Source organism: Scyliorhinus canicula, chromosome 21 (assembly GCF_902713615.1).
Source record: "Scyliorhinus canicula chromosome 21, sScyCan1.1, whole genome shotgun sequence".
In the NCBI taxonomy this organism is placed as follows: Eukaryota; Metazoa; Chordata; class Chondrichthyes; order Carcharhiniformes; family Scyliorhinidae; genus Scyliorhinus; species Scyliorhinus canicula.
This window is the reverse complement of record NC_052166.1, coordinates 54,756,616-54,779,244: the sequence shown is the minus strand read 5'-3', so window position 1 is coordinate 54,779,244 and position 22,629 is coordinate 54,756,616. Positions and strand designations below refer to the sequence as shown.

General features: G+C 44.3%; 1 protein-coding gene across 5 annotated transcripts in view; it reads left to right on the top strand.

Moving 5' to 3' along the window:
• Positions 1–22,629, top strand: part of LOC119955586 (ras-related protein Rab-14) — a 45,864-nt gene that overhangs the window by 5,033 nt on the left and 18,202 nt on the right. For 3 of the 5 annotated variants that reach the window (XM_038781926.1, XM_038781924.1, XM_038781927.1), the window contains 2 exons: positions 8,550–8,606; positions 22,148–22,206. In XM_038781926.1, coding sequence (XP_038637854.1) covers positions 8,593–8,606; positions 22,148–22,206 — 73 coding nt within the window. In that variant the 5' untranslated portion in view covers positions 8,550–8,592. The remainder of the gene's footprint in view (positions 1–8,549; positions 8,607–22,147; positions 22,207–22,629) is intronic. The other 2 variants (XM_038781928.1, XM_038781929.1) reach the window with 1 other exon arrangement.

Here is a 22,629-nt window from a genome sequence, read left to right as displayed (position 1 = left end):
GCTTCTACCTGGTAAGCAATACTCATAAACTGACTAAGGAGTAGATCTTCTGTAACCAGTAACACTGCTTTTTAAAAAAAAATAGGCATGTTAAAGTTGACCGCTGTTGCTCCTAGGTTATCTGGTGCTTACATTAACACTTCAATGATTTTACTGTGAAAATCCCCTAGTGCAAGTTATTGGTTGTAAACTTTTATCTGTATCCAGGGCGAATGTCTCATTCTTAAGTGTACACTTTGGGGGACCAGAGGCAAAGGAATACAACAGTCTTGGATTTATATAGCACCTTGCAGGACTTCAGGATATCCCAAGTGCTTTATAATCAGTGCAGTACATTGTAGTCATTGTTGTAATGTAGGAATATTGGCAGCTAATTTCGTTTTAGAAAATATTTTGTTGAGGCATTTATAATTTTAACAATTTTAAACATCGACTTTCAACAAGAACAAAAACACAAGAATATAACAAACCACAGCCAACATGGCTTACACAGACTGTGCCACCTTCCCCAAACCCCCCCGTTGGTTCTCTTGCCCTTGCGTGCCCCCCCACCCCGCTGTCAGCTTAATTTTTCTCAAAGACGTTGATGAATGGCTACAAACTCCTGCAACAAACCCCTCGAGGCGCATTTAATTTTCTCGAATCTGGGAACCCTGCCATGTCTAACCCATACCCCCGGCTCTTCTTCCTACCTCCTCTTCACCTCCCTTATCAGGCCTCCCTCCCACCATCCGTTTCTTGTAGATCTCGGAGACCTTCTCCCCCACTCCTGTTCTCGACACCACCTTACCCTGTAGCCCCCGGTGCGGCAGGGGCGGGAAGGTTGAAACCTGCCTCCGCACAAAATCCCTCGCTTTCAAATACCGAAACCCATTCCCACCTGGCAACTCAAACTCCTCCTCTAAGTTTGGGAAACCCTCATCAATAAACAGATTTCCAAATCTCTCAATCCCTGCCCACTACCACCTCCGGAAACCCTCCATCCAGAATTGGCAGCTCATTTATACACAGTAAGCCTTCACAAGTGGCAGTATGATGTGACCAGATTTTTTTTATCCATAGAGTCCCTACGATGCCGACGGAGGCCATTTGACCCATCCGGTTCACACTGACCCTCCGTATCCCTGTGACCCTGCACATTGATCATTACCAACCCACCTACTCGCACCTTGGGACTGTGGGAGGAAACCTGAGCACATGGAGGAATCCTACACGGACACTAGGAGATTGTACAGTCCACACAGACAGCCACCTGAGGCCAGAATTGAACCTGGGTGCTGTGAGGCAGCAGTGCTAACTAACCGCTGCCACTCAACAAAGGTTTCATGGTCATTAGACTTTTGGATTCAAGTTTCACCATCTGCTGTGTTGGAATTTGAACCAATTATTCTTGGTTTCTGGATTCAGTCCAGTAACAAGACCACATACCACCAATTCCCTTTGTTGTTTCTTGTCTTTTTGAGATGTTGATGTGCAGCATATATGTTAGCCAGACCAGCAGGAATAGCTTCCCTGCTTTGTAGAATCATGCGGTGAGTCATTTCTGCCCATGTGACTATGGACTGGGCTTCCGTTTACCATCTCATCTGTGAGATGGCACCTTGAACAGTGCAGCACTCTACGGCATTGCAGTGTCAGCCTTTATTTTTGTGCTCCAGTCCTGGAGTGGGCCGTGTACCTACAATCTTTTGACTCTAGACAAGTGGCTGATGGAAGAAGAGTAATGAGTATGTTGCATTTGGAGATAGGCATGTATTCGGACTCTTGAATAATTGGGTCACCTAGATGTTGAGATTTGAGTAGCTAGCAGACTTCCTGGTTTTAGGTGTACTATGAAAGGCTTTTTTTCTGACTGTTGTGCTTAGAATTAAAGAAAGGACCAACGTATGCTAGTTTATTTTTGGAAATGTAAATTTAATTAAATTCTGCATTGTTACTTTGGGACATTTAGATTTAAAGCTACATTTTTTTTAAAGGAGATTTCTTACAAGTAATTTAATGAAATTAGTCCAGTTTCAATGCCAACTTGCTGATCTGTACTAGTGACGACTGCATGCATTTGTTGGAACTCTGGAGAACAGGAACAATAGCACCCCACAAGATGTTTCATGCCAACACCATCTATATTTTTCAGTTGCATAATTAAGATTTTCCTGGAGAAAATAATTGGGGATTTCTGTTTCTGACTTTTTCCTGTCACCATTGTTGGGGCACAGATGCCCCTGAACCGAACAAAATTGCGCTTAGCATATGGGCAAATAATTTTCTGTCATTGTGAAGTGCAGCCCCTTGGATGCAATACTTGAGGGCTACTGATGCTGGTAAGGTGACTTTAGAAAATTACATGAAGTGAAGAAAATTTGTCTAATTTTATCTGTACGTTCTGCTTTTCTTAAACTTGTAACTCCATAACTCTCAGAATTGAATTTTGCACCAGGAGGAGCGTCCTACATTTGAGGGAGAGTTCATTTACATTTGGCATGCCTGTTTAAAGAGTATTATGTTTTTAATATGGTGTTGATAGTAAACATTTAGTTCTGTTCATGCCTGCAGTTAGTTACAGACCTCCTGATTTACCTTATTCTGACAACAGCAGAGTTCTGCTTTGTAGATCCAGGACTCGCACAAAATTTGCCACCACCAGGTTCAATTGTAACCAATGAAGCATGGCACGGTCAAATGCAATTTCTCCCAGTTTTGTTGGTTAACTAATGTATTTAAATTTCCCCAGTTCATACTTGGGGATTCTCCTCCGATTCACTTCTTGAGGTTCCTTGCTCCTGTATTCCAGATGTATTTGTTCTGGTGACTTGAACCTGGAGGTTAGTAATTATGGTGGCTATGATTTTGAAACCATAATCAGGTGGCGAAGTTGAGTTAATTAAGGAGAGCCAGCTCTGATTTTAGAAAACACATCATACTTGACGACTAATCTCATTGAATTTTTTTGAAGTAGCAGGAGGTTGTTGAAAGGAATGTATTGGCATGCTGTGTATATGGACTTTTGAGAAATATTTTGCCAAATGCTAACAAAAGACTGGTTAACAAATAAGTAGCTCATGAAGTAGGAATGTCAGTGTCAGCTTGGATAAAAAATTAACTTATGGACAGAAAACAGCATGTCATGGTAAATGGTTTTTTTTCATAGTGGCCGATAGTAGACAGTGGTGTTCCCCAAGGGTCAGCGCTAGGATCACTTTTTTAATGTAATTGCCTTTTCTATGGAAATGTTACTGTCGGCCACAATTTGCCAGTGATGCCAAACTTGGAACAGTGGCAATCTGAGGATACCAATCAATTACAACAAGGTGTAATCTGGCAGAATGGAAAGAGAAATGGCAGATAGAATTTAAAGTGTGAAGTGATACATTTTGGCAGAAGGGATTGAGAGCCAATATAGACTTGATGGTGCAGTTCTAAAGAACATGCAGGAAAAGACGTTCTTGGAGTCAATATGGATAGACCTTAGGTGGTGGGACATATTGAGAGAGTGAATATTGTGATCTTGGGCTTCATAAATAGAACGGTTCAGTACAAAAGGGGAAGTGACGCTGAACTGTTTTTATAAAGCTCTGATTAGGCCCCAAACTAGTGTATGGTGTCCAGTTCTGGTAATCACTCTTTAGGAAAGCTGTGAAGGTCTCGAGGGTGCAGAGACAATTTACTGGAATGATTTCTGGGATGAGGGGCTTCAGCTACAAGGTTTGGTTGGAGCAGGTGGGATTTTTCTCTTTGGAGCAAATGAGGTTGCTGGGAGATTTGATGGGTGTTCAAGATTATTGCAGGTTAGATGAGGATAAACTGTTTACATTAGTAGATCATACAAGACATAGAGAACAATTGGATTTCAAACAAGATGCAGGGAGATGTGAGGAAGAACATAGTAATGACTTGCACGTGTGTGGTGGAAGGAGACAACAAATGATATTGAAAGTAAATTGGGCACTTGAAAGAATTAGTCTTTCAGCATGATGGGGATGGAGCAGTGGAAATGACAACCAAGGAGTGTCATTAGAACAAAGCACAGAGAGCTGAACTCTGCATCAGATTGTTGTATACTTGACCTGTTAACATTGGGCATCTGAAAGGGGTAGAATTCTGTTCCCAACAGAAAAATATCCTGCCCCTTCAACACAAAAATACATAGAAAATAAGTCCTAGTGGTTTAATAGGTCAATATAAAATTCAATTGCAGAATTGGATATAGCATTTATTTAATGGGTAAATGCTCCTCTCTTAACTGGGAACTGGCCCAGCAATTTTTAAAGTGATTATTCAGGGTTATTAAGGGCTACTCCCTAGTTTACAACCTGTAATAAAGATACCATGCATAGACCCATACGAAATGGAAATTTATAGTTCCGTTCTACTAACCAAGAAATGAATAGGGGCAAGTAGATTTGATGTGACTTGAATTCCAGTAAAATGTTGTCGGAAAGAAGGCCACACTTTTGGATTTTTAAAAATGTGTTTTAGTACAAACATGTGTAAAAACAATTACATATCCAACAACACGCTCTTCAACCTTGCAATCCAGGTTTGTACATTTTATTCCCTTTTTTACCCCCTACCCTCCCGATACTCTGCAATGAACAGTTCCTCAAACATTGTCATGAACAGAACCACAGTGTCTCTTCCAGCCCTCTCGACTCAAATTGATCTCTTCCAACCAGAGAAAGTCATGCAAGTACCCCAACCAGGCTGCCATCCCTGATGGTATTTCCAACCTCCAATTCAGCAAGATCCTTTGGAGAAGCAAAGGCCACGTGTCCGCCCTCTTTTCCCCCTCCCATCAGCTCTGGTATTTCCAATGCTCCAAAGGGCCGGCACCATCGAGTCTGGCCTGACCTCCACTCTCTCAATTTTGGGCAACGTCGCAAGCATCGCTTCCTAGAATCTCAGCAGCTTTTCACAGCCCCAGAATATGTGTGCATGATTCGCTGACCCTCGCCCATAGTTCTTGCGCTCCAAAATAATCTACTCTTCTCACCCGCGTTGTATGTACCCTGTGCACTACCATGAACTAAATCAAGCTCATCCCCGTGCAAGAAGAGGTCGATTTCACTTGCACACCACAGACCCCAGTCTATTTTTCTTCCCCCCCCCCCCCCCCCCCCCCAATCCCAATCCTCCCCATATGCAGACACCCCCACCCCCCAAAAAAAATCTTGACTGTCGACTACCTCCGGGCTCCTCAAATTCTCACTAAACATCCCCAACAAATAGTGCCAACTCTGTTGCAGATATCTTATAGAACTCAGCCAGAAAGCCATCCAGCCTCGGTGCCTTCCCTGACTTAATTCCCTTAATGCTATTAGTCACCTCCCTAAGCCCCAGCTCTTCCTCCAACCTTGGAAACTTCATCCAGGATCTGTCCTATATCCCCTTGTTCTCCGCCTTGTATAACTTCTCATTTGCCCCCCCCCCTCCCCCCAAACCTCATTTATCTTCCCCAGTGCTGACACTACCTCCCTCTTCTCCGTTCGCACATTAAAAAATTTCCCTGCATGCAGTCTGCCTCCTCAGCTGGTGGCTGATTCATATTGCACCCCGCCTCACGCTCCTCAGTTGCCCCACTGTTGTCAACCTATTCAAGCTGCCCTTGCAACCTCGCCCTTTCCGCCAGCAACTTTTTTTTTTAGTATCTTCTACCATCTCGACTATCTCATTCAACAACCAACCATGCTCCTCTCTTCTGTCCCTGTGCCTTGAATGAAATAATCTTCCTTCAGACCGCCTTCAATGCCTCCCAGAATGTGGCTGCCGACACCTCCCCATTCTGATTGATTCCCACATATTCGCTGACCACCGACCTCACCTTTTACACAGAACCCCATATCCGCCAACAAAGCCAAATCTAGCTTCTGTGCCTACCCTCACTGAGCCGCCCCTCCAGCCAATGTGGTGCATGATCGGATATTACAATTTCTGCCTATTCTACGCCCACCACCCCCTTCAGACTTATAACTTGCCAAATGTACAATAAGGTAAAGGAGGGGAAAAAAAGCCCCACCTCTGGCAATGTGCAACAGTCATAACCTCCAACCTTTACAGATGCAGTTCCTCCATCTCTCACCAACTCTTAGTTCTCCCCCAGTTTATGGTCCCTTATAAAGTCAATAGGCTCTTTTGGCATTTCAAACTAGTACTCCCAGCCTTTGGTACAGCACCGTGTTGGCCCAGATGAATCCTGCACGCCTCTTCGCCAGCTCCACACCAATATCCTGATATGTTTGGACACTGTTCCCCTCCCATTCATATTCACAGTCTCCCTTAACCTGACTCATCGTAGGATCTAATAATAAACTCTCATCGTGTCAGAAGTAGGCTCACATAATTTTTTCTTCTCCAGATCATTGGCAGCTCTCCTGCTCTCGCCTGTGGGCCCAGTCCACCTCTGGAGTCTTGTCCAGCACTCACTGCTCCAATATCCTTGACACATTTCATGGCCCCACTTCCTTTCACGCCTTCTAACAGCCCCACAATCTGTTGGTTCTGCTGCCTGGACTTGTTTTCTTGCTTCTCCACCTTCACCCTCAGCAACTTGCTTAAGTCCCCCTGGACCTTCATCTTCAAGGACACACTCTGGTCAGACACCAATGTCTCCACCTCCCATATCTTCCCCCTTGTGCCTCAAGGCATTTCGCTATTCAGTCCATCGACCTTCGCAGCGGTGCTACTGCTCCTTAGATGGCCTTCGACCAGTCCCCATCCATCTCCTTCCTTTGCTGTCGAAATTCATCTTTGATAAAGGCCTCAACTGTTCCATCTGGGTCTTTCCCATTGGCATCAATTTTCCCACTATGCCATTTTTGCATTTGTTGCTGTGCCACAGGCCCCCTCCAGTTCCTTAGCCAGATCTTTGACTGTTTGCCGGGTCTGGTAGCCAGTACATTTGCCAATCCTGGGAGAAGCTCTCCCTCTACAACTTCTGTGCCACCCTCCTGCCGGAGCTACCTCACCAACGGGTATAAAGTGCCCAAACCAACGCCTTCGAGCCACAGCTGCCTTGTGCGTGACCACTGGAAGTCTTAATGTAAAGTTCGTGATGTGTTCTAATTTAGCCAGCTATTTCCAAATCAAATTGCTTTAATCTGTAGTTCGAACCATCTTCGTTGCCACCATTCATATATTAAAAAAACTATGCAGGGGGGCTGAGTTGCTGGCTGAAATGAGAATTGGAGTTGTGGACAACATTCTTTCTTCCATTTATGAGCTGCACCTAAAACAAACTCAATTTCTACAAGAAATATTACTAATTGTTTGAACTGGGATACATGTATTTTTGAAGGGATATTTAAATTCTGAAGGTAAAGAAATTAACATGCTTGAATATTTGATATTTTCTTGGGAAAGTGCAAACCATCTGCAAAACCGTTGCATTTTTTAGCCTATCCTAGTTAAATTAGAATTAGTCATCAAAATTAAACTAATCCTAATTCAAAGTGATGGGTGAATTTTGTGTAATTTGATTTGTTCACTGTTTAAACATTGATTCTAAAGCAAATATTTTCCTGTTTAGATTATTCCTTTCAGCTTAAATATAAAATCAGTGTTGGACCATGCATCTAGCCTATTATAAGCTGTACATTGTGTCACTCTTTTTTTTTCATAAATGAACTGGAGGTGATCTCTCACTCAACCCTGTCCCCACCATCGGTTACTCTTGCTCCTCTCAGCCACTCCTTTTAATCCTCATCTTCTCTTTTTCTATTATCAAAATGCACAACTAGCCATCTAAATTCCCATATGTGCTGATGGTAGGAGGCCATTGGTGGTTAACATTTATGATTGATTTGTTGCAAATCAGAGACCAGGTTTTAGTAGTCCTGTTTTAGAGGATTACTAAACCAGATTGGGAGTTTGTACTGTGACATAACTATGTTATTGTGGCTGTTTGAAATGGGGTTATCGACACAATACTGAGAAAGTTAATCCAGGATGGATGGGTGAAAATGAAGGCACATTCATTGGATTTGAGCCTCTATTGAAATGTTCCTGACCAAACAGATGGCGAGAGTGCATATCAAGTGCTGGGAAAGTTTCTTACTCGTATAGGCTAGTTGATAAATGGGGACTCTGGTGTAAATTATGGGCATTAATACTTTTAGTTGAGTATTTATATTGTGGTTTAATTGTGTACATGTAAGCATAAAGAGCATTGCTTATTGATATATATTCCTGCCTGCCCTGCTGATAACATTTGTGTATTGCCTGCAGTGCAGTTTAATATTGCGGCCGTTGATGCTTATTTCTAGATTCCATTCTGGCTGTGCCAAGTGATTCATTGTATAGTGAGGTGAGTTACATATAGTGAATCACTTGGCACAGTAGATTGGCACAGTAGATTGCAATGAACTGTCAGTTTTGTGGTTGCATATAAAAACAGCTTGTTTTTATTGTTTTTATTTTTTTTGAAGATAAATTAGTGATTCTAATGTCTGTTTTTATGTTTGATATTTGATGTTTGTAAAACTGTTAAAATATAGTAGAAAAGAAATGACGTTCAACAATGTTTAATTTGGAATATCCATTTTTCCTACATAAAGGTCTTTCTAACTGAAGACATCAGTCCAGAGCCGTGTGTGAAATATGTCCCAAGAACGGTATCTGTTTGATAAATAGATAATGTTGTAATGTTTACGTCACTGGATTTCAATACAGTACTGTTTTTACTCTTCCTATTAATGTTGTCATTATGCTTACTTGTCAAGTTTTATTAAAATTGTAATTTTATACCAAAAAATACACTATCCAAAGAACAAAAATAATAAACCAGTAAACCAACCAACACACATCTAACACTGACCAATTCCTTAAAATAAATATAAACGGTTACCATCTCTGGTAGAAATGTTTAATTGGCCCCCTCGTGGTGCAAAAGCTCCATTAATTCACCTAGCCATGCCAAAGCACTGGGTGGTGTTGCCAGCCTCCAACTCGGCCTTCTTTGAACTTTTTCCGTGGACTCAATTTTTACCAACCAGCCAACCTTCGGGACCCAACCTGGCCGACCTTCACGACCTGCGCCGGCCGACCTGCGTGACTCAACGTTTTCTCTTACCTTGTTTGCTGCTGCCAAAAATGGAGGAAATGGTTTTGGACTTCCTTTGGCCCAATGGTTTTGGACTCCAAGGGAACCTGTTGGGATGAAGGTGAAGCCTTCCAGTGTCGGAAAGTATGGAGTCTCCATCTGTCCAAAGTTCTGCATTTTTTCCCTGTAAATTTTTATCAAATAAACCCCCCCCCCCCCCCCCCCGTACAAAAAAAAAAGAATAAAATAAATGAATAAAACCCCCCGAACTTGTAAAAAAAATTAAATGAATAAAAACCACGACAGAACTTGTAAACCAAAAAGTTGCAACCGTTTAAAAATATAGCGACCGCACTGCTCATGCATTCCCGATTATCGGCGCACATGCGCAATGCGGCCGAATTTATAAAAACATGTTCGCAGAATGCATGCGCGCTGATCATCGTGCGCGCAATGCGGCCGACTTTTTATAACATGTTTTCGGCCCCTTGCAGCTGGCTTAATTAAAAGCCGGCTGCTGCATGGGGATTTGCGCGATCGGGAGCTCCGCAACCCTCCCGACACCCGCCCGCGACCCACCTGTGGGTCACGCCCCTGACTTTGAAGAACACTGCTCCAACTCATCTAGATTCGTCTCCAAGTAACCTGCAAGGTGAAGGTGAGGGTCTTTGTCCTGTCTGCGGCAGGTCCGACACTCTAAATATAGCCACTAATGGGCAGGGCTCCAACAGAATTGCCAATATGGCGCTGAAAAAGGAATCCACAGCGTGGAACAGCAGCAGAGCATGTCCGTTTGATTCACGGGCCCTATCATACAGCAACCGCATCTATTCACAACCCCCGCAAAGAGAGAACTCTTTCTGGCCTTGGTAAGGTGCATTGCCTTGAGCTGAATCAGGCTTGGCCTCTCCGTAACATTCACTCACTCTGCGGAGGGCCTCATGTCACACCAACCCCACCTCTTCCGATAAAGGCCCCAGCTCCTCCCATTTGGCACCAAGACTAGCTCCTCCCCCAGAATTTGTTGATACACGCCAGACATACTACCCTCTTCTGATCCCGCACAGGATAAAATCCTCTCCGTAAGGTTGATGGCACCACCGTGAATGTTGGGATCCTCAGAACAAAATTTTGTATCTGGAGGTACCTAAAAACATCCAAGCTCGAGGGCAGGGTTTTTTCCTTCAACTCCTCCAGGCCGGCAAACTGCCCGTCCAAGAATAAATCTCGCTCGCTCTCTCGCTTGCTCTCTCGCTCTCTCTTTCTCTCGCAATTTGAACTGACGGAGGGAATGAGTTTAGGTACCTGCAGGCGTGGGACTTGCTACGCAGGTAGGTGTCAACCGTCCCGCTCCTACCACCAATACAGGACAGGGTAGTTTCGAGAAGGGAGGGTTTCTAACATTTACAAGGAACTCGTGGGGTCAGAGGAAATGCAGACTGAGGAGTTGAAACGCAAATGGGAAGAGGAGTTGGGAGGCGAGATAGAGGATGGTCTCTGGGTGGATGCATTGAATAGAGTCAACATGTCCACAACATGTGCCAGGTTCAGCCGTATACAGTTAAGGTCGTTCACCAGGCTCACATGACAGTGGCCTGGATGAGCAGGTTCTTTGGGAGTAGAACATAGGTGTGCGGGAGGACCAGAGAACCATGTCCATATGTTTTGGGCATGCTCAAAGCTTAGGGGATTCTGGCAGGTGTTTGCGGATGTCATGTCCAAGGTGTTGAAAATAAGGGTGGCACCGAGTCCAGAGGTGGTGGTTTTCGGAGTGTCGGAAGACCTGGGAATCCAGGAGGAGAAAGAGGCAGATGTTCTGGCCTTTGCCCCCCTGGTAGCCTGGAGGGACTCCAAGCCCCCGAAGTTGGGGACCTGGCTGACTGACATTGCTAGCTTTCTTTGTCTGGAGAAAATCAAGTTCGCTCTTTGGGGGAAAATTAACCGTCAGCAGAGAGGGGGGCGGTTTGTGGGGTTAGTTTAGTGTAGAGTTAGAAAAGGTGGGACCTGTGAAGGAGGAAGACTGCTTTTGCACTGTTTATATTTGTATGTACACTGTTTCTTCTGTTATTAAACCATAAATACCTCAATAGAATGTTTATATTTATAATTAAAAAAAAATACCGCAAGGCACTAAGAACAAAAATCTTGGTAAGATATTAATTTTGGACACTGCCCGCCAAGGACAATGGGAGGCTGTCCCACCTTTGCAGGTCAGCCTTTAACCACCCCGTCAGGCTGGTAACATTCAAGTTGCGTAGCTGTGCCCAAACCTGCAGCAGTCTCCTCGCATTGGATGACAGATTTCAGCTCTTCCCCCAAATCCTGACTGGTCGCCTCGGGGTGACAGTCCTAGCCTCGATGCCAGGATTGTGGGCAAAAGCTTTGGGTCTACATTAAGCAATGAAATTGGGCAATATAACCCGCATTCTAAGGGATCCTTATACTTTTCCAGGAGCAGGGAGATGGATGCCTGCCCAAGTGTGTCTGGGAGAGAGCTCCATGCCAGAGAATCGTTAAAAATTCCCATCCATAACAGAACCAGCTGATCCGCCAAAACAGATTTCCACCGGGAGCTCAACAAGTCTTGGTGCTTTTCCTGTCTGCGTATTTCCTTTTTTAAAATTTTTCCGTTGAGTGGCCAATCCACGTACTCTGCACATCTTTGGGTTGTGGAGGTGAGACCCACTCAATCGCAGGGAGAATATGCAAACTCTACACGGACAGTAACCCGGGATTGAACCCAGGTACTCTGCCTTGAGACACAGCAGTGCTAAGGCTGCATCTTTCTTAATGCAGTTTGAACCTTCTCTGATCCCAACGGTGCCTCCAGCTCATCCTTCAATTCTTTTGTTTTCTTTTCCCCTGTCGATGGGAAATTCCATACCTTCTTAAATCTGCACACTTCAATTGTTCTTAATAATTGCTGTACTCTCAGTTGAACTGTCAGAGATCAGTACTCTGCTGTGCAAAGGTTTTGCTGAATCAGGAGTTCCTATCATTTATAGATAATGGATGGTGGTGGGGACTAATGGTGGCCTGGAGTAGGAACTTGATAACTTGATTAAGAGATGATGGCACTTGGGATGGATGGGAAAAGTACTGTTGGGCAGTAGGGGTTGTGGGAAAATGTGACTATGAATCTGCTGATGGAATGTGGAAATGGATAGATGCTTGACCATTTAGTTTTATGGCTGATGTGTATCTCAACATAATTTATCAGATCTTGCTCCCCATTTTGATACCTTCATCTACTAAAAATATTAATCTTGGACTTGAGAGTTCCAGAATTCCACTACCCTTTGTGGGAAATGCTTCCTGATTTCATTCCCAAAATGGTCTGGGACTAATTTGGAGATTGTCACTTTTTTTAGTTTTAAAAAGAAAAAAGTTGAAGCTGGCTTTCTTGTTTCGAATTTGAATAAATAATTTCAATGTTTTGTCTAATGCAAACAGTATTTTATATTTGAGTAACTGGGTTATCTTTTTAAACATGAATGTAAATTTCATGTCTAAAAGTGTGACTTTTATCTAAAGTCTAGTCTTTCTTTTATTTAGTTAATTAACTTAAAGTTGCTGTTTGGTTTAGGAAGGTGAATTTTCAATCAGCTTTAAACAAGGTTCTACTTGTAGGTACTTGCAGCTGGAGCTTGTTAATTGGATTAGGCCAGTTTTCTGAGGCTAGATTCACAGTATAAAAATGATCCAGCTACAGTGCAGACTTTGTTTGCACTGAGTGCTGAATTTGGTGCATTTGAGTGCTGTAGTGAGAGTTTGGTGATTGAGGGAGTGCTGAACTTGGTGCATTTGAGTGCTATAGTGAGAGTTTGGTGACTGAGGGAGTTGGGTGAGGTGGGAGCAAGGTGCTCCTTTCATTTCATTTCCGCAAAGAGCGAGAAGGGAGCCAGGAGTTTACAGAGCGTGCAGCTGACTGGGAGCAGAGTCGGAGGGCGGAGGTCCAGTTGGTCCACAGGGCAGCTATATTCTGTAAGGTAAGAGGGGATGGAGGCTAGGGCAGTTGCATGCTCCTCCTGTAGGATGTGGGTGGTGAGGGATACCACCGGTGTCCCCGCTGACTATACCTGCAGAAAGTGCACCCAACTCGAGCTCCTCCGAGACCGTGTTAGGGAACTGGAGCTGGATGAACTTCGGATCATCCGGGAGGTAGAGGGGGTTATAGAGAAGAGTTACAGGGAGGTAGCCAAACCCAAGGTACAGGACAGGAGTAGCTGGGTTACAGTCAGGGGAAAGAAAACAAATGGGAAGATAGTGCAGGGATTCCTCGTGGCTGTTCCCCTTCAAAACAAGTATACCGTTTTGGATGCTGTTGGGGGGATGACCTATGGGGGAAGGCCCTAGCGGCCAGGTCTCTGGCACTGAGTCTGGCTCTGGGGCTCAGAAGGGAAGAGGGGGCAAAAGTAATAGGAGATTCAATGGTTAGGGGAATAGATAGGAGATTCTGTGGTCGTGAGCGAGACTCCCGGAAGGTATGTTGCCTCCTGGGTTCCAGGGCCAGGGATGTCTCTGATCGTGTCATCAGGATCCTGAAGGGGGAGGGTGAGCAGCCAGAAGTCGTGGTGCACATTGGTACCAACGACGTAGGTAGGAAAAGGGGTGTGGAGGTAATAAACAAGTTTAGGGAGTTAGGCTTGAAGTTAAAAGCCAGGACAGAGTTGTCATCTCTGGTTTGTTGCCGGTGCCACGTGATAGCGAGGGAGATAGGGAGAGTGCAGTTGAACATGTGGCTGCCGGAATGGTGTAGGAGGGAGGGCTTCAGGTATTTAGATAATTGGAGCGCATTCTGGGGAAGGTGGGACCTGTACAAGCAGGACGGGTTGCATCTAAACCAGAGGGGCACCAATATCCTGGGAGGGGGGTTTTACACTTCAGGAGGGTTTAAACTAATTTGGCAGGGGAATGGGAACCGGATTTGTAGTCCAGCAATTAAGGAAGCCGATATTCAGGACGCCAAAGCGTTTAGTGATGCAGTGGGGAAGCTAACACTGACGAAGGAGAGTACTTGCAGGCACGGAGATGGGTTGAAGTGTGGATACTTCAACGCAAGAAGCATCAGGAATAAGGTGGGTGAACTTGAGGCATGGATCGGTACTTGGGACTACGTTGTGGTGGCCATCACGTAAACTTGGATAGAAGAGTGGCAGAAATGGTTGTTGGAGGTCCCTGGTTATAGATGTTTCGACAAGATTAGGGAGGATGGTAAAAGGGTGGTTGGGGGGGGAGGGGGGGTGGCATTGTTAATTAGAGATAGTATAACAGCTGCAGAAAGGCAGTTCGAGGAGGATCTGCCTACTGAGGTAGTATGGGTTGAACTCATAAATAGGAAAGAAACAGTCACCTTGTTGGGAGTTTACTATAGGCCCCCCCAATAGTAGCAGAGATGTGGAGGAACAGATTTTGGAATGGTGCAGAAGTCACAGGGTAGTAGTCATGCGTGACTTCAACTTCCCAAACATTGAGTGGAAACTCTTTAGATCAAATAGTTTGGATGGGGTGGTGTTTGTGCAGTGTGTTCAGGAAGCTTTTCTAACACAGTATGTAGATTGTCTGACCAGAGGGGAGGCCATATTGGATTTGGTACTTAGTAATGAACCAGGGCAAGTGATAGATTTGTTAGTGGGGGAGCATTTTGGAGGTAGTGACCACAATTCTGTGACTTTCACTTTAGTTATGGAGAGGGATAGGTGCGTGCAACAGGGCAAGGTTTACAATTGGGGGAAGGGTAAATACAATGCTGTCAGACAAGAATTGAAGTGCATAAGTTGGGAACATAGGCTGTCGGGGAAGGACACAAGTGAAATGTGGAACTTGTTGAAGGAACAAGTACTACGCGTCTTTGATATGCATGTCCCTGTCGGGCAGGGAAGAGATGGTCGTGAAGGAACCATGGTTGACGAGAGGTTGAAAGTCTTGTTAAGAGGAAGAAGGAGACTTGTGTAAGGCTGAGGAAACAAGATTCAGACAGGGCGCTGGAGGGATACAAGATGGCCAGGAGGGATCTGAAGAAAGGGATTAGGAGAGCTAAGAGAGGGCATGAAAAACCTTTGGCGGGTAGGATCAAGGAAAACCCCAAGGCCTTTTACACGTGAGAAATATGAGAATGACTAGAGCGAGGGTGGGTCCGATCAAGGACAGTAGCGGGAGATTGTGTATCGAGTCTGAAGAGATAGGAGAGGTCTTGAACGAGTACTTTTCTTCAGTATTTACAAACGAGAGGGGCTATATTGTTGGAGAGGTCAGTGAAACAGACTGGTAAGCTTGAGGAGATACTTGTTAGGAAGGAAGATGTGTTGGGCATTTTGAAAAACTTGAGGATAGACGAGTCCCCCGGGCCTGACGGGATATATCCAAGGAAGCAAGAAATGAAATTGCAGAGCTGTTGGCAATGATCTTTTCATCCTCGCTGTCAACAGGGGTGGTACCGGGGATTGGAGAGTGGCGAATGTCGTGCCCCTGTTCAAAAAAGGGAATAGGGATAACCCTAGGAATTACGGGCCAGTTAATCTTTCTTCGGTGGTAGGCAAAGTAATGGAAGGGGTACTGAGGGATAGGATTTCTGAGCATCTGGAAAAACACTGTTTGATTAGGGATAGTCAGCACGGATTTGTGAGGGGTAGGTCTTGCCTTACAAGTCCTGTTGACTTCTTTGAGGAGGTGACCAAGCATGTGGATGAAGGTAAAGCAGTGGATGTAGTGTACATGGATTTTAATAAGGCATTTGATAAGGTTCCCCATGGTAGGCTTATGCAGAAAGTAAGGAGGCATGGGATAGTGGGAAATTTGGCCAGTTGGATAACGAACTGGCTAACCAATAGAAGTCAGAGAGTGTGGTGGATGGCAAATATTCAGCCTGAGCCCAGTTACCAGTGGCATACCGCAGGGATCAGTTCTGGGTCCTCTGCTGTTTGTGATTTTTATCAATGACTTGGATGAGGGAGTTGAAGGGTGGATCAGTAAATTTGCAGATTGGTGCAGTTGTGGATAGTGAAGAGGGCTGTTGTCGGCTGCAAAGAGACATAGATAGGGTGCAGAGCTGGGCTGAGAAGTGGCAGATGGAGTTTAACCCTGACAAGTGTGAGGTTGTCCATTTTGGAAGGACAAATATGAATGCGGAATCTAGGGTTAATGGGAGGGTTCTTGGCACTGTAGAGGAGCAGAGAGATCTTGGGGTCTATGTTCATAGATCTTTGAAAGTTGCCACTCGAGTGGATAGAGCTGTGAAGAAGGCCTATGGTGTGCTAGCGTTCATTAGCAGAGAGATTGAATTTAAGAGCCGTGAGGTGATGATGCAGATGTATAAAACCTTTGTAAGGCCACATTTGGAGTACTGTGTGCAGTTCTGGTCGCCTCATTTTAGGAAGGATGTGGAAGCTTTGGAAAAGGTGCAAAGGAGATTTACCAGGATGTTGCCTAGAATGGAGAGTAGGTCTTACGAGGAAAGGTTTGAGGGTGCTAGGCCTTTTGTCATTAGAACAGAGAAGCATGAGGAGCGATAATGGTCAGGGGAATAGATATAGAAAGTCAGAGACTTTTTCCCTGGGTGGAACAAGCCATTACAAGGGGACATAAATTTAAGGTGAATGGTGGAAGATATAGGGGGGGATATCAGAGGTAGGTTCTTTACCCAGAGAGTAGTGGGGGCATGGAATGCACTGCCTGTGGAAGTAGTTGAGTCGGAACCATTAGGGACCTTCAAGCGGCTATTGGATAGGTACATGGATTATGGTAGAATAATGGAGTGTAGATTAATTTGTTCTTAAGGGCAGCACGGTAGCATTGTGATAGCACTATTGCTTCACAGCTCCAGGGTCCCAGGTTCGATTCCGGCTTGGGTCACTGTCTGTCTGTGTGGAGTCTGCACATCCTCCCCATGTGTGCGTGGGTTTCCTCCCAAAAATGTGCAGGTTAGGTGGATTGGCCATGATAAATTGCCCTTAGTGTCCTAAATTGCCCTTAGTGTTGGGCGGGGTTACTGGGTTATGGGGATGGGGTGGAGATGTTGACCTCTGGTAGGGTGCTCTTTCCAAGAGCCGGTGAAGACTCGATGGGCCGAGTGGCCTCCTTCTTCTGCACTAAATTCTATGATAATCTATGATTAATCTAGGACTAAGGTTTGGCACAACATCGTGGGCCGAAGGGCCTGTTCTGTGCTGTATTTTTCTATGTTCATGTGGCCATCCTTGCACGAGTGACAACACTGGGGTAGTGGGACATTTTAAATCAAACTAAACATGACCTTTTAAAGATGGTATTAATATGCAGAATGTGTTTTTGTTTTGGCTTGTCTTAAAATATTTTTATGGTTTATGCCGGGAATTGAGGGCAATCAAAGACGTTGAATGTTACAAGCATTTCTTGTTTTACCTAATCAATTTATCTAATTTTAAGTTGAAAATAGAAGTGTTGTTTTTTTAAAGCATCTTCAGGTTGTGACTTGGATTGCAGTAAATTAATTTGAAGTTTGATGTGGATAGCAGTTTCTCAGTCTTGGTTGAAGATAGCTCTCAGTAAATGATCATCTGGGTAAAATAATCGCTTATTGTCACAAGTAGGCTTCAATGAAGTTACTGTGAAATTCGCCACATTCCGGCGCCTGTTTGGGGAGGCTAGTATGGGAATTGAACCCGCGCGCTGCCTTGTTCTGCATTATAAGCCATCTATTTAACCCACTGTGCTAAACGAGCCCCTACAGCAAAGTGCAATTGAAGTTATCCAGCAAAACTCGAAGTGTAATTTTTTTTTGTTGGAAATGTTGCTCACTCTTATGAAAATAGACTCTAGATCAAATCTTTATTTTCCGGATGAAGGCATTGCTGACAAGTGGCTGCCTCTTTGAACCACTGCAGTTAATCTGGTGAAGCTGCTTCAAAGTACTGTTCGGTAGGAAGTTCCAACTTATTGACTCTGACACTGAAGGAGCAATAATTTGTAAGTCCAGAATGGTGTGTGACTTGGAGAGGAACTTGCCGCATGCACCTGCTGTTCTTGTTTTCCTTAGTAAAGATTGCAGGTTTTTGAGTTGCAGTTGAAGTCTTGGCATGTTGCTATAATGTTTCTTGTAGATGTACATACCATGGTGTGCCAGTGGTGGAAGAAGTGAGTATTGAAGGTGGTGAATGGGAATACAAATCAAAATGGCTGCTCAGCTCTAAATTATGTTTGAGTCCTGCAGGCAAGAGAAGCGACCATCATGCTTCTGATTATTGTCGATAATGGAAAAGCATTGAGCAGTCAGGAAGAATGTTACCACAGTATTTGTGACCAGTTCAGTTCCTGTTCAGTAGTGACCCCCAGGATGTTGGTGGGGTTTTTAATAATGCTATTGAGGATTATGGTGATGTGGTTAGACTTTATTTATTTGGAAATGGTTATTGTCTGGCTCTTGTATGGGCATGAGCGTGACAGAGCACTTGAACTAGTCCAAATTTCCTAAACTCTCTTGCTAACAATACTGGGTATGCCAAAATCACATGGATTGCAGTGGTTCAAGAAAGTGATTCATCCCCCATCTCCCTTGAGGACTATTATGGGTTAACAGTCTTTGTTGGTCTTACCAGTGGCGCTCATCCTGCAAATGAACAAAAACTAAGCCCAAGCCTATATGTTGTCCAGATTCTGCTAATCCGTCATCCTTACTTGATCTGGCCTACATGTGACTTCAGACCCCCAGTAATTTGGTCCACTCTTAAAATGCGTTATGAAAAGGCCTAGCAATATCAAACCGCTACAAAGTCAAATAAATGGAATTAAGCCAGAAGGACCACCTACATCTACCTAGGCATCAGAAATGACAAAGGCACGTGAGCCCTGTTGACCTTGCATGTCTTCCTTTGTAACATCTGGGGAAGAGCTGTCTCTCAGACTAGTCAACGGCCTAGCATTGGCTGGAAGTTATGATTCTGTGACTGTCCCAGACATCACGATTCCTGAGTATGCCCTGTTTCACCGACATGGCAGACCCACCAGAGGTGATGGCACAGTGGTAGCCTTGGGGGACCAGGAACCCCTCCAAGTTGATGAATCTGTACTCCTCCAAGTGGAACACCACTTGGGGGAAAAAGCACTGAGTAGCAATAGCATATAATGCAATCTAGACGCAGGACTTCAATGTCCATCACCCAGGGTTGACTTGGCAAGCTCAGTTGGGCACCCATGAGATTTTGTGGGCCATACAGTACAACCACAATCTACAGCTTCAAGGCCCAGCAAATGCTTCGCTACCATCGCCACCAAGCTGGGGTCAAATCTGGTTTAATGGAGAGTGCAAGAGAGTATGGCAGGAGCACCTAAAAATGAGGTGTCAACCTGATGATGCTACAACACCGGGCTATTTGTAAGCAATAGACAACTAAGAGATCCCACAACCAACTGATCCAATTTCGGCTCTGGAGTCCTGCTACATCCAATCATGAATGTGGTGGGCAACCAACTGGAGGAGGAGTAGATGGTTGGCCCACACACATCCTCCATCCTTAATGAGGGAGAGCCTAGCACAACAGTGCAAAGGATCAGGCTGAAGCATTCGCAATAATCCAGAAGTGCCATGGCTGATTTATCAGACGACTCCTTGAGGTCCCCAGCATTGCAGATGCCAGTCTTCAGACAATTCTATTCACTCATGTGATGAAGTCTTGTACTCCAGAACTTGTCATGCCCTTGGCCAAGTTGTTCTAGTACAGCTGCAACACTGGCATCTATCTGGCAATATGGACAATTACCCATGTTATGTCCTGAGTGCACAATAGGACAAACCCAACCTGGCTGATTACTGCCCCATCAGCGGAGTGTTGGCTCCACCATGGCTCGACGCTCATGACCTCATCACAGCCATGGTCCAAACATGGACAAAAGAGCTGAACCCCAGAGGTGAGGTGAGAATGACTGCCCATCATAGCAAGTCAGCATTTGATCACGTGTGGCATCAAGAAGCTCTAACATACGAGTCGATAGGAATTGGGGGCAACTGTCCTCTGGTTGGAGTCATACCTAGCACAAAGGAAGATTGTTGTGGCTGTTGGTCAGTCATCTCTGTCAAAGGTCATCACTCAGTAATGTTCTAGGCATCTTTTCAACTGTCTCATCAGTGACTATCCTTTCATCAGAAGGTCCGTAATGGGGTAGTTCGCTGAGTTTTGTCATGCTGAAGTAGTTCATGTCCAGGTCTTGCTGCATTTGGACATTATCCAGGCTTGGGCTGACAAGTTGCATTTATGCCAGTAGTAGCAATGGTCATAAACTAGAGAGGATGTAACCATTGGCCAATGGTGTTCTCATTACCATGGTCTAATCACCTAATGTCAATGTCTTAGCAGTTATCTTTGACCAGAAACTGATGTGGACCAGACATATAAATACTGTGGCTACCGAATAATAGGAATCCTGCTATGAGTAACTCCCCATCTGACTCTTCAAAGCCTGTCCACCACCTATAAAGCACATGTCCAGAGTGTGATGGAATATCGCTCACTTGCCTGGATGAGTGCAGCTCCAACAACATTCTAAGCTGAACAACCTCCAGGACAAGTAGCCCACTTGACTAGCATGCTATTCACTGTCTTCAACCTTCCGCCACATGCACAGTGACAGCAGCCACCTACAAGAATGTAATAACTCACCACTCACCTTCCAAACCCATGGCCTCTTCCACTTGGAAGGACAAGAACAGCCGATTCATGGGAATGCCATTACCCTCCAAGTGACACGCCATGAATTAGAACATTATTGTTGGGTCAAAAGCCTGGAACTGTGAACCTACACCACATCGACTTTTGGCTCACCACCCATCACCTGGGAAATTGGGATGGATAATAAGTGCTGGCTTAACCAGTGATGCGCACATCCTGTTAAGCTGAACAAAAAAAGTAGTTATAAGCTGTTTTATTGAGGGACTGTGACAAGCAAACATCTCCAGTTTTGACCTTGGGCTGAAGCAAAGGTTATTGGAGCAGTTGGAGATGCTGAGGACCCAGCACTGCAGCACTTCTCATGGTAGCCTGCGATTTGTGGCGATTGGCCTTTAACAACTACAACCATTTACCTTTATTGCTGGATATGACTACCAACTAGTGGAAAAAATTTTCACCCTGATTTTTCCTTGTGTGCATAAATCTTAGATTGCTTAACTGTGGGGTTGGCTATGGGATGGGTGGCCCTCACAGTTTTGACATTGAGCCGCCAGAAGTGAGGAAGACTTCACCTAGCTGATGTGCCTTTGTCTAAATTAATGCCAGATAGTTGATTTAAAAAAAATTTTTTTTTTTTTTTTTGTAGAGGTTTTAACGCAACTGAGTATCTTGCTAGACCACTACATTGCTATGGGTTTGGGGAGACATTATAAACCAGGATAAGAATGGTAGATTTCTTTCAAGACATCGTGAAGCGCATGTGTTACTATGGCCATCAGTATGAAGCGGATGTGTTACTATAACGATCAATAGTTTCATGGTTACTGTTACACTTTTTATTAGAGCGGCACAGTGGTTCAAATTGCTGCCTCACAGCACCAGGGATCTGGGTCCATTCAATTCCCTGAGTTTGTACGTTCTCCCAGTGTCGGCGTAGGTTTCCTCCAGTACCCACAGTCCAAAGATGTGCAGATCAGGTAGATTGACCATGTTAAATTGTCCTTTGTCCAAAGATGTACAGGTTGATTGGGGTTACGGGCATGGGGCGGGGGAGTGGGACCTGGGTGGAGTGCTCTTTCGGAGGGTTGATGCAGACTCAATGGGCTGAATGGTCTATTTATTTAAATTCCTATCTGCCCTCTATGGTATTGAGTACCGAGGCATAGAACAAGTGTGTACAGTTAATGCACATTTAAGGATCAGAATTTCATCCATTGTCTGCTGAGAAAAGGAGTAGAGATGGTACAAGATTTTTTTTTTGGGTTGGGAAGAGAAGGTGAACGTTGAGAGAAACTATTCTTGATCTTGATTCCATCCTGAATTTGTGAAATTCCTTGTGTACAATGCACATTGGCAGCAACAACTGTACAAGATTTTTAAAAAATCTCTGCATGTTGTATATAATGCAGCTGTGGCACGCTGCATTTTGGATGCATTTATTGATTTTAGTTTCTCTCCCCCTTTTTTTCTATAGAGCCAAGATGGCCACTGCACCGTACAACTATTCCTACATCTTCAAATATATTATTATTGGTGAGTACATTTATGTTTTGAGCTTTATAGTGTTCGCATAGTGCAAAATGAGTTTAAAGACATATTCAAGTATTTTTAAAAAAAGTCACATTGAAGGTTTTGTCTTGTTCTTGTCTTCCCATATAAGTGCCATTTTTTTTCATTTGTTTCTATTCATGTGCCACTTTTTTTAATGTGGTTAAAATTGAATTGGCCGTGAAAGCAAAAGTTTGTGGATTCCAGCATTGTTTTAGGCTGGGCCTGTGCAATGCTGAGGGATTACTGTATTGCTGAAGAGTACCATAAAAATCAGAACCTGTCGTAAAATATTCCCAGGTGCTATTTGAAGCGGAGCAGAGAATTCTTAACGTGTCTTGTTCAATCTTTCATTCAACCAATATCATCAAAAACAGATTCACTTGTCGTTTATTTCCCTTTTTGTGG